Here is a 14904-nt window from a genome sequence, read left to right as displayed (position 1 = left end):
TTTATTTTATAGATTCATTTATTGTAATTTAACTTTGAAACAAGAAATATATATAAGTTTTAAGTGTTATTTTTTTAACTACTTCGTTTGAGGTTAAATATTTACCGACTAAATTCAATGGATATTCAATTAAAATTTAAATTATATCTTAAAAATTTTAGCCACGCACGATTGTCTTCCAACTAGTATATATAAAATGAGGGAAATTGAAATTTTGGAGCCACTTGTAGTATAGAGAAATTTCCATACTATCTTTAGTCATTGTCTTCTATGCTAATAACATTTAAGTATAATGTGACGTTTACAAAATAAATTAATATACATGTCAAATTATGAATGTAGTAATAGATACTACTTAAAAAGTGGCAATAATGATTTACACAAAAAATGAATTCGAGAGGGAAGAAGAATCGAGGAATGGGAGCTTGAAGGAGATGACTTAAGGACTGAACCTGGATTAGAACCATGAAGCAAGATTTTTTTTAAAAAAATGGTGGATTATTAATTGATAACTGTTTAGCTTTTCTTTTTTTCCTTTTTTTTTTTTAATTAGACTTGTTTTCTCACAATTTCTTATTTATAATTTTCATACTTATTATGCATACCTTTGAATTCTTAAACAATTTCATAAACAAAAACAAGTTTTGAATTTTTTTTTCTCAAATTTTGGTTTTTTGAAAATACTCCTAAAATGTAGACAATAAAATCTAGAAACTAATAGATGAAAGTAGTGTTTATAGATTTGATTTTCAAAATTTTAAAATAAAAAAACTAAATAATTATGAAATGGGGATAGAGATTTTGGTTCAACCAGAAAATTTAATATGAAATAGATCTAAATATGGGATTTGTTTATGAGTTTTATTTTCTTCTTTCTTTCCTTTTTTTTCTTTTCTTTTCTTATTTATTTATTTATTTATTATTATTATTATTATTATTGGATAACTATGAGTTTTCTTTCTTAAGTAAGAACATCTTTGGTTTTGGTAAATGAAAGTAGAGAAACAAAATAGTAAATGGAAGATTTAACCCAATAACAAGGTGGATAGAGTTATAAGTGGAGTTTTTTTTTTTTTTTTTTAATATTGTGATTAGGAAAACTATTTAGGAAAATAGAGTGGTTTTGAAACTATTTAGAAATCTATGGTTGTTTTGGAGATTTCGAGGCGGGGATTTAGTTTAAAATATTTTATCGAGGGTTCAACCCTCGACCTGTCAAAAATTAAAGAAGAGATCGAGAGTTTGACCCTCGACCTGAGAAGAGGACGAGGGTTCAATCCTCGACCTATCAAAAATTAAAGAAGAGATCGAGGGTTTGATCCTCGACCTAAAGAAATTGAGAAGAGGACGAGGGTTCAACCCTCGACCTGTCGAAAACCAAAGAAGATCTGTAAGGGAAGATGAGAAAATTTGAAAGAGATCGAAGGTTGAAACCTCAACCTCTCAAAAATTATAGAACAAACCCTCGACCTAAAGGAAATTAAAGAATCGTTTAGTAATTATATACACGATTGCACACAATCGTTTAGTAAAATTACTATGTGATCGTTTAGTTATTCTTTATTAACATAACAACAGGTGTAAACTTCCGGAAAGAACAAGTGAACGATGAACAACTTCTTTATTAGAAGGTAAATGATTGTTTACAATCTCTCCACGACCGCTCAGTATGACTAAATGATCGCTTACTAAATCCTCTGCGATCGGCCACAAACTCTTATACGATCGCTTAACTATTACTAACACGATCACCTTCTCAAAACCTATACGATCGCATACCTTTTACTATACAATCGTATACCAAATGCTACACGATCGCTAAGTTTTACTACACGAACGCATGTGGAAGTAGACGATGAGCGGCACACTGCGATGGCCTCTTCACGACAGCGTTTTCCAAACTCCCACTCTCAAGAGCTCTCTTTCCTCACTATACGATCGCCCACAAACTCCTACACGACCACTTTGCTATTACAATTAGACGATCGCCTTCTCAAAACCTATATGATCGCGTATCTTTTACTATACGATCGTATACTAAATGCTACACGATCGCTAAACTTTACTACACAATCACATAGTGGAAGTACACGATAAGGGCACGCTGCAATGGCCTCTCGAGAGCTCTCTTTCTTCACTACACGATCGCCCACAAACTCCTACACGATCGTTTACCTATTACAAATAGACGATGGCCTTCTCAAAACCTATACGATCGCATATCTTTTAATATACGATCGTATACCAAATGTTACACGATCGCTAAGCTTTACTACACGATCGCATAGTGGAAGTACACAATAAGGGCACACTACAATGGCCTCTCGAGAGCTCTCTTTCCCTACTACACGATCGCCCACAAACTCCTACACGATTGCTTAGCTATTACAATTAGACGATCCGAACCAGGTTCTTGCTATATGTAGTGACAACCAAAGCTATATGGAGGAGATACATTATATGTACGATATACCTATTGTTCCTCCACCAGCTCCTAGACGTAGAGGACTTGTACGGGAAGAGGATGAGTTTGATGAGGTTTCCCATAATGTGGAAGAGTTGCCCCTTGTGATGCAGACATAGAGTCAAACTGATTATGTTAGTTCGATGATGATGATGCCAGCATTTGGTTCAGAACATTATGACTCAGAGGTTGGTCCTTCGTCTTCATACATGCATGGACATGGTCGAGGTCGTGGAGAGCATAATGAATATTTATATCATGAAGCGTCTGCAGAGGTACCAGAACAACATCAAGAAGAATCAGAGCAACATCAAGAAGAACCAGAGCAACCTCAAATTCGAAGTCGACGACGACAACCAGCTCGAAATTGACGACGTCTGCCTTGTAGGACACATTAATTTTTGTAATTATTTTTATATAAATGAGATATTTTAATTTACACTTTTTTATTGTTATGAGATATTTTTTCTTAATTTATTCTTTTTAGAGTTTAAATAAAATAATAAAATAATAAAATATTTTTAGAAATTGTTTTTATAAAATGGAAAATTTAAAATAAAATAAAAAAAAGAAACACAGGTCGAATGTTGAAAAGGTAAAAAAGAAAAAAAAACATAAATTATTAAAAAGAAAAAGAAAGGGTAAAGGTCGACAGTTCAAAATTCGACCTACCTAGGCGGACTTGAATTTTGAACCTTCGACCTATTTAAAAAAAAACAACAACAATATTTTTCTAAATAGTTTGAAAAGTACAATATTTTTATAAATAGTTTTTAAAACTACCATATTATTTTAATTTTTCCGTTATAAATATTTGAATTATATAGATGTTTATAGATATATATTTTCAAGCATCTTCATCATTATCTCCTGATAACTTTATTTTTTCATATCTTATAAACTCTTTAAATATTGGCCAATGGGATGTCTGAAACATATAATTGAATAAATACACTACATTCATTCTTTACTTTCTCTTCTCCCTAGTTTTGTTTTGTTTCTCTTGTTTTATAACACGTAACAAGATTCTTTGGAGATTGGAATCAATTCTCTAAACACATTCAAGAACATTAAAACCCTACCATAATTTTCTTCATATTCTTTGAAATATTTAGTATTTAAAGTTTAAAGATGATGGGCTCAATGATTATGAACATGGCGCTAAAAGTTGTTTCTAATTTTCTCATCTCATTATTCTTATTTTTATTATTTACTTCATCGTTTTTTCTAAAATGAAAATCAAATTGTTTTTAGTTTAAATCTTTGATTGTTAGATGCCATCATATTACTACTAATGTATTAGATATTATCGAAACTACGTAATTAAGTGTGTTTGGATGGGAGTAGTACCAAGTTTGATGTGATCTAAGGAATTTATGAGTTGTTGTGATGGATTTTTGTATGGTAAGAGAAAGGGAAGGACAAATGAAGGGTGACAAGTTGGGGTAGTTAAATGGATAATGTAGTGAGAAGTGAAAGAAAATGTCATCTCAAAATGGAGAAGAAAATGAATCTAGGGGCATTACCACGTTACACTCAATGTAGGTGACAGGTGTTAATTTGATTACCATTCATTGATTATGTATGATTAATATTTTACAACAATTGTCCTCTCTCTCTCTCTTTATCTAATGTTTCCCAAACTTTCTTTTGGCTCTTCGCATTCCTTCATCATATCTCTCGCTCCGATTTGTCCTCTTCCTCTCACATTCCTTTCTTTGGGAGGGTGGGTCATGCACCAAAAGAGAAAATTGATTAGCAAAAATAAATATTATAAATTTCAAAAATTAAAGATTTCGTTTGGCTCCTAGGCAACGGTGCCAATTTGGCTAGTCGACAGATTTACCGTCGTTCGTAAACACGCGTTGAATGCAAATAAAAAATTTGTATGCTCTGAACTAACCCCTTATACTAATTAATAGTACAAGTAGTAAGTTCAAGGTCGAACCACAGGGAGTCGAATATGGATTCCTCAAGGATTGGAACTTGTAAGAAGTAACCAAAAAAGGGGGGTTTTGTTGTGAGAAATTTTGAATTAAAATTGTTAAAGAACAAAAGTGCGCAAGTAAAAGAATGTGATAATTTACCAAATGAATAAATACTTAGCTTGGATAATTATAGTTTAGTTCATTCCTCATCAATTCTATCACGGACTATTCTAAAGATGCGTGAGAACATTCGAATTAAAACTTAGCCTACTCAATTAGAATCCTAACCAGTAGTCCATAAAACCAGGTTAATTAACAAAAAAGTGAGAATCGCCAACCAATCAATCAATCAATAGACATTAAGATTAAGGGCAAAGCTAAGCCAATTAATTGATTTACATCGTCTAACCAATTAATTGATCGAGATTTTATCTAAGTTAGAAAGTAAATTCTTGCTAATTAGAATCCCAAATTAACATAACAAACCAACTTCACTCTTGCTTCTAGGTGATGACTACCTAACGATTACAAATTAGGACCAATCAAAGCAATCAATTAAACATGCACGGCTAATTTGTCAGATTATCTCATACATAAAAATTGAAAAATAAGTTCAAGATAAATACTCATATATTCATAACAAAAACTCACAGAATTACAATACGAGTCTCAAGAATTGAATTAGAACCTAACTAAACTAACAAACCTAAGCTAAGTTCTTACCCTTTAGCCTCTGATCATGCTCGAATTCAATACAATTGGCAAAGAGAAAGAATTTTTATAGAATTTTGGTGTCAAAAGGAAGCTAAAGTTATCCTGGATATAGCGACTGCATTCAAGAATTTGTGTACTTGGGACGATGTTGATGATGATCTTTACGGCTGACCTAAAATTATTCTTCTATAAAATTGCCAAAGTGTCGCAACGCTAGGAAGAGCGATGCAACGCTGCGGCGCATAATGGTCGAGCGTCAGGTGTGCGTTGCAGTGCTAGCCTGACGTTGCATGTCACGTGTGCTGGGGCTATGCGTTCGTCAAACTACATAGCATTGCAACGCTGGCCAGGGGCATTGCAATGCTGCCTATTCTATCTTAGAGCGTTGGAGGGCAGCGTTGGGGAGTAGTGCAATAGTGGCATTGGGTCATCTACGAAGCATTGCAATGCTTGGGGTAGCGTTGCACTCAAGCATTTTGCCTTCTAGCATTGAGCTAGCATTAAACTTAAGCTTATTTGGAGCGTTGCAACACTTGGCAGGGCAACAGTTTTACTCCTTCGTCATTTAATCAATTTAGCTCGTAAATTCGTCGTTTTAGCGCCCTTTTTGTCCCGACCGGTTGATCTAACTACTTGTACACTTGATTCCTATAAAATGATCAATTTAACCAAATTAAGTTGCTAAACACCCGAATTTTTAGCAAAAAAAGATAGCACATTTCCAGTGCTATCAGTAAACATGCAATATATGGAAGCTAACAGAATCATTAAGCACTCTAATTACATTAATTTAAGTAGCAAGCATGCAAACTCATAGTTTCAAAATAATATGGTTTCAGTTTTACTACCTTTGTAGATTTTCACTTAATCCTTGCAAGCTCCACGAAATTGGCCTTCAATCTCTTCAGTAGACCTCTGTTTAGAGTAAAACTGATCCCAATGTAGATTTCCTAGAATCTACATCAATCTGAAAATCAAAATCAGCATATCCTATAAAAATCAAATACTTAGGACCATACATGAGCATATAGTTCCTCATTCTCCGAAGAAACATGAGGATGTTCTTAACAGCAATCCAATGGCTATGTCCACGGTTGGACTGAAACCTGCTGACTATTCCGACTGGAAAGCATATGTTTAGGCGTATACATAACATATCGTACATCAAACTCCCGACTACTGATGCATAAGGAATTCTTTTCACTCCCTCAACTTCTTGAGGTGTCTTAGGACATTGTTCCTTAGACAAATAAATTCCGTGTCTAAAAGGCAACATACCTTTTTTGGAATTTTGCATAGTATATCTTGACAACATTTTACCAATACAAGAAGACTAAGATAGTGCCAGTATTCTATTCTTGCGATTTCGAACAATTTGGATTCCAAGAACATACTGTGCATTTCCTAAATCTTTCATTTGAAATAGCGATGCTAGCCATCTCTTGACGTCAGCAAGGAATCCTGTCTCATTCCTATGAGCAAGATATCATGAACATAAAGTACTAGAAAAACTACAGTCTTGTTGACTATCTTCTTATAAACACAAGGTTCGTCAACATTCAATTCAAATCCATAAGATTTGATCGCAGTGTCAAATTTTTATTCTAAGATCAAGATGCTTGTTTTAACCCGTATATGGATCTATTAAGCTTGTAAAATTTTTGCTTTTCACCCTGTTTAATGAACCCTTCTGGTTGCGACATATAAATACTTTCATCAAGATGACCATTCAAAAAGGTTTTCTTGACATCCATTTTCCATATTTCAAAATCACAAAATGAAACAATGAATAAAAGTATTCTAATAGATTTAATCATGGCAACATAGGAGAAGGTTTCTTTATAGTCTACCCCTTTCTTTGGGTAAAACCTTTTGCCACGAGTCTGCCTTTATAGGTTTGCACCTTACTAGTTTGCTTTCGCTTTCTCTTGTAGATCCACTTGCAACCAATAGGTTTTACCCCCATTTGGTTGATCTATAAGTTCCCAGACAGAATTGAAGTACATTGACTCCATTTCTAGGTCTATCGCTTTTATCCATTGGTCTTTATCCACATTTTACATTGCCTGTTTAAAGGTCAAAGGATCCTCTAAGCCATCATCAAGTATGATGACTTAAGTTTCTGTTAAACTCATGTATCGTTCAGGCTGTTGAACAACCCTCCCACAAAATCGAGGCATTCTTAAGCTCGATTGACAACTTTTGTTGTTTTATCTATAGATTCATGATAACGAACAGAAATGCACGTTATTACAGTGCAAACTTATAAAACAATGTAGGATTGTGATGGTAAAAATATACAATATTGCGTCCAAAAGTATTAAATTCATAACATTGCGATCGCATGCGTCTATCGCATGAAAACAACTAACTTATGTATTTTTTTGTAGAAAATGCGTTGACGCAAGGCGGAAATGCGATTCGAGAAAATTAACGTCTGAGCGGATTCAGAGATTGTGACCGCAAGGCTATGCGATCATTTTCACTCGTAAAAATCTACTCAAGTAGGTGGCCCATAGAGCGAGTGCATCAAAGTGGGCATATCTGGGTGAAAGCTTAATAAATCAAGATGGGACAGAAAGCTGATGACGGTCGATTCTGAATTAAGTTGATAAGTTGTTAACGACCTACTGTAGCAAGTACATTCAACTTGGTGACAAATACTTGGCGCATTAGACAAAGAATTAATGCCATCCCATCAGTGCAATCATATGAGAGAAAAACCTCTTACCCTGAAGCTCTATAAATATCGAAGGCCACCTTCACTGAAAGAGTTCGACCAGTTCTTACAGTTAGCTTAGTTTTACAGAATTTTCCCTATAGATAGAAGTAGCCTTGTTCATAGTTTTTCTTTTACTTAGAAGGCAGAAGCGAGAGAAGGGAGATTACACCGAGAGATCATCACGGTGAACACGGAAGAGTGCCGAGGAGCGTCGAAATCAGAGAGAGGGCCAACTCTTGTGGAAGCAAGAACATCTTTTGGGTAGAATAGAGATAAAACAGTGTAAAAGCCTTGGGAAGCAAGGAATTGCTACAGGCTTTCTACCCTTATTTTCCATTGTCATTTTGTACTCTGAACCTATTTATAAAATGGAAATTGCATCTTTATATCTGTCCACTCTTTGTAAGTTATGCATGAGTAGCTAAATTTGTTGAATGGGTTGAGAAGCACTTAGCTAGCATAACCTGGGATCTTCATTCTATGTGATTATCTTGTATTATGTTTGCGTCATTTATCCATTGAAAATACTCGGGAGGGTAGTCTAAGGATAGAATCTAGGCTTGGAAAAGTCAGATTAGAATCTAGGCTCGGGAGAGTCAGATTAGAACCGCATAATCAAGAGATAAAAGCTTCGGAATAAGCTTTGTTTGCTATTAAGGCATCGCATGCTCCCTAGAGATAGGATATGATTGAATGCGGTCGCCTTGTCCTTGTATGCATCGTCATCGTATAGGCAAGAAGTAGAGACTTAGAAATAAGTTCTATAGACATTATCACATTCATCACATGCGTCCTAAATTTAGGAGCTATCGTATTTGCATTAGAAAATGATTTGTTGTCGCATGAGTGTAGCATGATCGCATAGCTTGAATGCATTCTCAAGAAATGCTAGCTAAAGACCTTCTCAACTCGTTCCTCCGCATACTCAGTGTATCTATCGCATAATTATTCTTTTCTCAAATCCGCTGCATACTTTTTATATCTTAAACAACAAACCAACCAAACCATTGATTTAATTGTTACTGCAAAGTGATCTAAAATTACCATCGCATATTGTCTTCCTTAGTCCCTGTGTTCGACCCTGGGCTTACCAGGCAACTCAGTAGGATTTATACTTGGTTCTTGCTGAGAAAACATGCTTGCACAACGCATATTCCACCATTGCATTCTACATCATTATTTCATCGCATAAAATAACGCATCAATTCTCCGGCCATCTCATTTAATACCAGTATGCTTCGAGGTTGATCATTTCTAATTGATATGCGTTAATGGTCATGCGATGATCATGAGATGGTTTGAAGAGTATGCGTTAATTGTGTATACGATGATCATGTAATCCTGTCACAAGTTTTCTTGCTCTCTCACCAAGTATAACGAGATCACAAGTTTCTGGAGATGATCTAAGGTCGAACACGGGGTCTTAGAACTAAAAGATGATTGTAAAGTAATGTGTTTGAGGTGGAGAATAAGCTTAATTACTCTTTTCTCAAATTCACTGCATACCTTTTATACCTTAAACAATAAACCAACCAAACCATTGATTTAATTATTACCGCAAAGTGATCGCAAATTACCATCGCATATTGTCTTCCTTAGTCCTTGTGTTTGACCCTGGGCTTACCAGGTAACTCAGTAGGATTTATACTTGGGTCTTGCTAAGAAAACTTGCTTGCACAATGCATATTCCACCATTGCATTCCACACCATTATTTCATCGCATAAAATAACGCATCAAGTTTTTTGGCACTATTGCTGGGGACTTCGGCATTACGTTGTGTTAATAGTAATTTTCTGATTTTCTTTGTAACTTTCAATCTCTGGAAAATTACGACCCAGAGATTGAAAGAACGTTCCAACGAAGATTGAGAAACAGCCGCCAACAACAACAACAAGAGAAAGATAACATGGCGGAACAACCAGGAAATGCAGCACCAAATGAAAATAACTTTGTGTTCCCAAACATCTCCACTGAGGAGGTTCGATTAACTTTGTTTCCATTTTTGTTGCCTGATCAAGCACGAAAATGGGCTTATTCTCTCGAACCAGGGGAGATTATATCATGGGAGCAAGTAGTTGAGAAGTTTATGAAGAAGTACTTCCCTCCGACGGAGAATGGCAGAAGAAGAAAGTTGATCACCAATTTTGAACAGGATAATAACGATCACTCTGTGATGCTTGGGCGAGGTTTAAGAGGTTACTAAGAGATTGTCCGCATAACAGCCTACTAGACTACTTACAGATGAAAATTTTCTACCACGGATTAAATCCTGCATCGCAGACGGCTGCCAATACGATAGCAACTGGAGGTCTGCTAGATAAAACTTATGATGAGGCCAAGAATATCCTTGATCGCATTTCTAAAAATGATGAAGATTGGAGAGAAAGCGATCAAAGATTGAGAATCAAGGACAGTGATGCGAATAACGGAGCCATCGCATCCCTTCAGAGTCAAATGATTGCGATGATGAACTTGATATAGGGAATCACAATCAATAGCCCAGCAACGCATAATGGGCAAGTGAACGCAATAAACCAGATGACCGCAAGTTGTGCTACTTGCGGTGAAGGACATCAAATGGAGGAATGCCCGCGAAACCCACAGTCAGTTTATTTTGTGAAGAATAATCCATTTTCTAACACGTACAGCCCTGGGTAGAAAAACCACCCTAACTTCGCATGAAAAAATCAACAGCAAAATTTTCAATTAGTGGCATACAAAAAAGGGCCACCCGGATTTTTCCCGCAAACCAATGGTCAAACGCAAAATCAAGCCAGCGTTCATAGGCGCCACAATCTTCCTCTTTGGAAAGTTTGTTGAAGCAATATATTGAAAAGAATGAAACAGTGCTTCAAAACTAAGCGACGTCTATCCACAACCTGGAAATTTAGAAGGGCCAGATTATGGGCGAACTCAAGAATAGGCCTACCGAGTTCAATAGAACTCCCATGTAACCCAGGGGGTACGGGAAAAGAGCAACGTCAAGTGGTGACGTTGTGGAGCGGAAAGACTGTGGCAGGGGAGAAGAAAGAGCAAACCCAGACTGCTCTAATTGTGCTGGAACTAGAGATTGTGATGACTCGAGGAGAAACAAAAGAAAAAGAGACAAAAGAACCAAAGATTGCGTCCACCTCGGATCTGAAAGAACAAGGGACCGTGAGAATACAGCTGCCACCATTCCCTCAGAGACTTAAAAAGAACAAAAATGATGAGGTACAATATCAACGCTTCACGGATATGTTAAAACAGTTGCATATTGACATTCCGTTCACTGAAGTAATTGAGGAGATGCCTGCATATGCGAAGTTTTTAAAGGATATGTTGACAAAGAAGAAAAGCACTAGTAAGTTCGCAACGGTGGCTTTGACGCAAAGTTCAAAATCTATAATCTCTCCAAAAATGTGTGACCCTAGAAGTTTCACTATACCTTGCACTATTGGAGGGTTATACATCAGTCAAGTGTTATGTGATCTCGCGGCCAACATCAACCTGATGCCCCTGTCAATTTTCAAGCAGCTGAATGTGAGGCAGGTTGTGCCCACGACGGTGACTCTCCAATTAGCGGATCGATCTCTTGTGCATCCAGAGAGGAAGGTGAAGGATGTTCTAGTTCCAATCGAAAAATTTATGTTACCAGCAGACTTTATCATCCTGAACTACGAAGCAGACATGGATGTACCCATCATTCTAGGGCGACCATTTTTATCCACTGGTCGTGCTTAGATTGATGTACATAAAGGAGAGATCACACTGAGCATGAATGGACAGAAGCTCAGGTTTGACATTATCTTAGCCATGAAATATCCTGATGAAGAAGACTTCAATGAATCCGATAATGAATAAAGCGTGAATGACGAAGAGAAGCCTTAAGATGAAAATAAAGATGAGGATGCGATCGCTTCCATTGTAGCATGAAATGCGATCACAGAAAAAACAACCAAAGAAGATGAGATGATCGCATCCCAATAAGATAAGCCGACAGTGAATGAAGAAAGAAAAACAACAAAACCATCCTTGGAACAACCACCAACAATAGATTTGAAGACACTTCCTAACCACCTAAAGTATACGTTTCAGGGGAAGAATGAAAAGCTACCTGTAATCATTTCCTCTGCACTTAATGAAGACCAAGAAAATGCACTGCTGAGCATTCTGAGAAAGTATGTAAAAGCAATTGGCTGGACACTCGCAGACATTAAAGGAATTAACCCCACATACTGCATGCATAGGATTCGTCTCGAAGAGAATCACAAAGGATCGATCGAACATCAGTGCAGACTTAACCCTACGATGAAGGAGATCGTAAAGAAGGAGATAATTAAGTGGTTAAACGCAGGCATCATCTACCCAATAACTGACAGCACGTGGGTCAACCTCATGCAATGCGTGCCGAAAAAAGGAAGGATAATGGTAGTCCCTAAGGCAATTAACGAACTGATACCACAAAAGACTGTCATCGGATGGTGGATTTGCATGGACTACCACAAATTAAATGCGGCAACAAAGAAGAATCATTTCCCTTTGCTTTTTATCGACCAAATGCTAGACCGCTTAGCTGAAAATGATTTCTACTACTTCTTGGATGAGTATGCCAGCTATAACCAGATCATGATTGCTTCTGAAGATCAAGAAAAAACCACATTCACTTGCTCGTATGGAACATTTGCGTTTTGGCACATGCCGTTTGGCCTTTGCAATGCACCGAGCACTTTCCAAAGGGGTATGATGGCCATCTTTTTTGAATATCTCGAAGACTCCATAGAAATTTTCATGGACGACTTCTCTGTATATGGGAAAACATACGAAGTCTGTCTCAACAACTTGGAGAAAATATTGAAAAGATGTGAAGAGACGAACCTCGTGCTTAATTGAGAGAAATGTCACTTCATGGTGAAGGAAGGAATTATGCTTGGGCACAAGGTCTGCAAGGATGGGTTGGAGGTGGACAAGGCAAAAATTGAGGCGATTGAAAAGCTTCCACCTCCAGTGAGTGTAAAGGCTGTCGGGAGCTTCTTGGGACATGCTGGATTTTATAGACGTTTTGTCAAAGACTTTTCAAAGATTGCACGACCACTGAGTGCATTAATGGAGGCGGATAGAAAGTTTGACTTTGATGACCAATGCCTCAACGCATTCATGATTTTGAAGAACGCATTAACGACCGCACTAGTGTTGATCTCACTAAACTGAACCCAACCCTTTAAATTAATGTGCGATACAAGTGGTTATGCGATGGGAGCAGTACTAACATAGAAGAAGAAAACAATGCTAAATCCCATCGCATATGCGAGTAAAACCTTGAATCCTACTTAACAAATTACACCACCACAGAAAAAGAATTTCTTGCGGTGATATTTGCGTTGGAGAAATTCATAGCTTATTTGATGGGAACTAAAGTACTCATTCACACTGACCACTCGGTGATAAAGTGTTTGATGACAAAGAAAGATGCGAAGCAGAGATTGATTAGATGGGTTCTCCTCCTTCAGGAATTCGATATGGAAATCATTGATCGCAAGGGGATGGAGAACCAAGTTATAGACCATTTATCCATATTAGAAAATCCAGAAGTTGACCGCAAACAGTCAGAGGTGAGTGCAACGTTCCCAGACGAGCAGCTATTTCAAATTGAAAAATTGCCATGGTACGCAAACGTGGTAAATTATCTGGTTTGCGAGAAATTTCCCAAAGATTATATCGACCATCAAAAGAGGCGGCTCAGACATGAATGCAGGACATATTATTGGGATGAGCCAAACCTGTATAAGATGGGGTCACACCAGATTTTGCGGTTGTGCGTACTAGATGCTACTCACCAATGCATATTATCACAATGTCATGATTCGCCATATGGAGGGCACTTTGGAGGCCAACGCATAGCAGTGAAAGTATTACAAAAAGAATATTATTGGCCAACATTATTTAAGGATGCAAGAGACTACGCGATGAAAAGTGACCGGTGCTAACGCACGGGTTATATTTCATGGAAACATACGATGCCCATGAACATCATTTTAGAACTGGAACTGTTCAAGGTCAGGGGCATTGACTTCATGGGGCCATTTCCACCATCGAATGGTCACAAATATATTCTGTTAGCCGTCGACTACGTTTCCAAATAGGTAGAAGTGGTAGCATGCACCACAAGCGAGGCGGTAGTCTCCAAGTTCCTGAAGAAAAATATTTTCACTCGTTTTGGCACTCCACATGCTATAATAAGTGATGAAGGCTCCCACTTTGTCAACACATAGTCAACAACTTGTTGCTCAAATATAATATCCTCCATAAGGTGGCCATCGCGTACCATCCACAGACAAATGGTCAAGCTGAAGTGTCCAATCGGGAAATCAAGCTGATATTGGAAAAGGTGGTAAAGCCTTCACGAAAAGATTGGGCAACAAAGTTGGACGATGCACTGTGGGCATATAGAACCACCTATAACACACCTATAGGCATGTCTCCGTATGCGTTGGTGTTTGGTAAGGCATGTCATTTACCACTTGAGCTGGAGCACAAAGCACTGTGGCCAGTGAAAAAGCTTAACTTCGACTTAAAAGCAATGAGGGAAGCAATGAAACTCCAATTGGTCGAGCTGGATGAATGGAGAACGTAAGCTGGATGAATGGGGAAACAAAGAACGAGCAAAACGTTGGCATGACAAACAACTATGCGGGAAGAATCTCCATGTCGGACAAAAGGTCTTACTTTTCAATTCGCGGGTATGGCTCTTTCCCGAAAAATTAAAGTCACGCTGGTCCAGACCCTTTATAATCAAATAAGTACTCCTGCATGGCGCGATCGAACTGATCAATGAAGAAGGGACCCGCACGTTCAAGGTTAACGGGCAAAGAGTCAAGATATATTACGGAGGTGATTTTCAGCGGGAAAAGACCTCTGTAGACCTGAGAAATTTGGAATGAAGAAAAATCTAGTGGCCCCTGCGCTGGCATTCGACAGAAAATCATCAAGGGCACACATCTTTTGAAATATCCTTTTCTTACCAATGATTAACGAACTCTCACTACACTTCTTTTATTTCGATAAACGTTTATGCATCTTGATATTAAAAAAAGGG

The 14904-nt window shown here is 37.3% G+C and overlaps 2 protein-coding genes and 1 non-coding gene across 3 annotated transcripts in view; 2 read left to right on the top strand and 1 right to left on the bottom strand.

The window, feature by feature from the left end:
* Positions 1-9948: 9948 nt before the first annotated feature.
* LOC120072364 lies at positions 9949-10054 on the bottom strand. The gene has a single exon (XR_005480429.1). It is a non-coding gene; the product is annotated as a small nucleolar RNA R71 (small nucleolar RNA).
* A 613-nt stretch (positions 10055-10667) lies between these two features.
* On the top strand, positions 10668-11552 carry LOC120072182. The gene has a single exon (XM_039024591.1). The coding sequence runs from the start codon at positions 10668-10670 to the stop codon at positions 11550-11552; it is 885 nt and encodes a 294-aa protein (XP_038880519.1).
* A 684-nt stretch (positions 11553-12236) lies between these two features.
* LOC120072181 (probable protein phosphatase 2C 34) overlaps positions 12237-14904 on the top strand; it is a 56818-nt gene continuing 54150 nt past the window's right edge. The window contains exon 1 of the mRNA XM_039024590.1: positions 12237-12549. Coding sequence (XP_038880518.1) covers positions 12237-12549 — 313 coding nt within the window. The remainder of the gene's footprint in view (positions 12550-14904) is intronic.

This window comes from Benincasa hispida, chromosome 2, assembly GCF_009727055.1.
Source record: "Benincasa hispida cultivar B227 chromosome 2, ASM972705v1, whole genome shotgun sequence".
Taxonomy (NCBI): Eukaryota; Viridiplantae; Streptophyta; class Magnoliopsida; order Cucurbitales; family Cucurbitaceae; genus Benincasa; species Benincasa hispida.
This window is presented reverse-complemented; position numbering and strand designations above follow the sequence as displayed.

Coding starts and splice junctions, on each gene's coding strand:
- LOC120072182 (XM_039024591.1), top strand. CDS start 10,668: ATGAAACAGTGCTTCAAAACTAAGCGACGTCTATCCACAACCTGGAAA.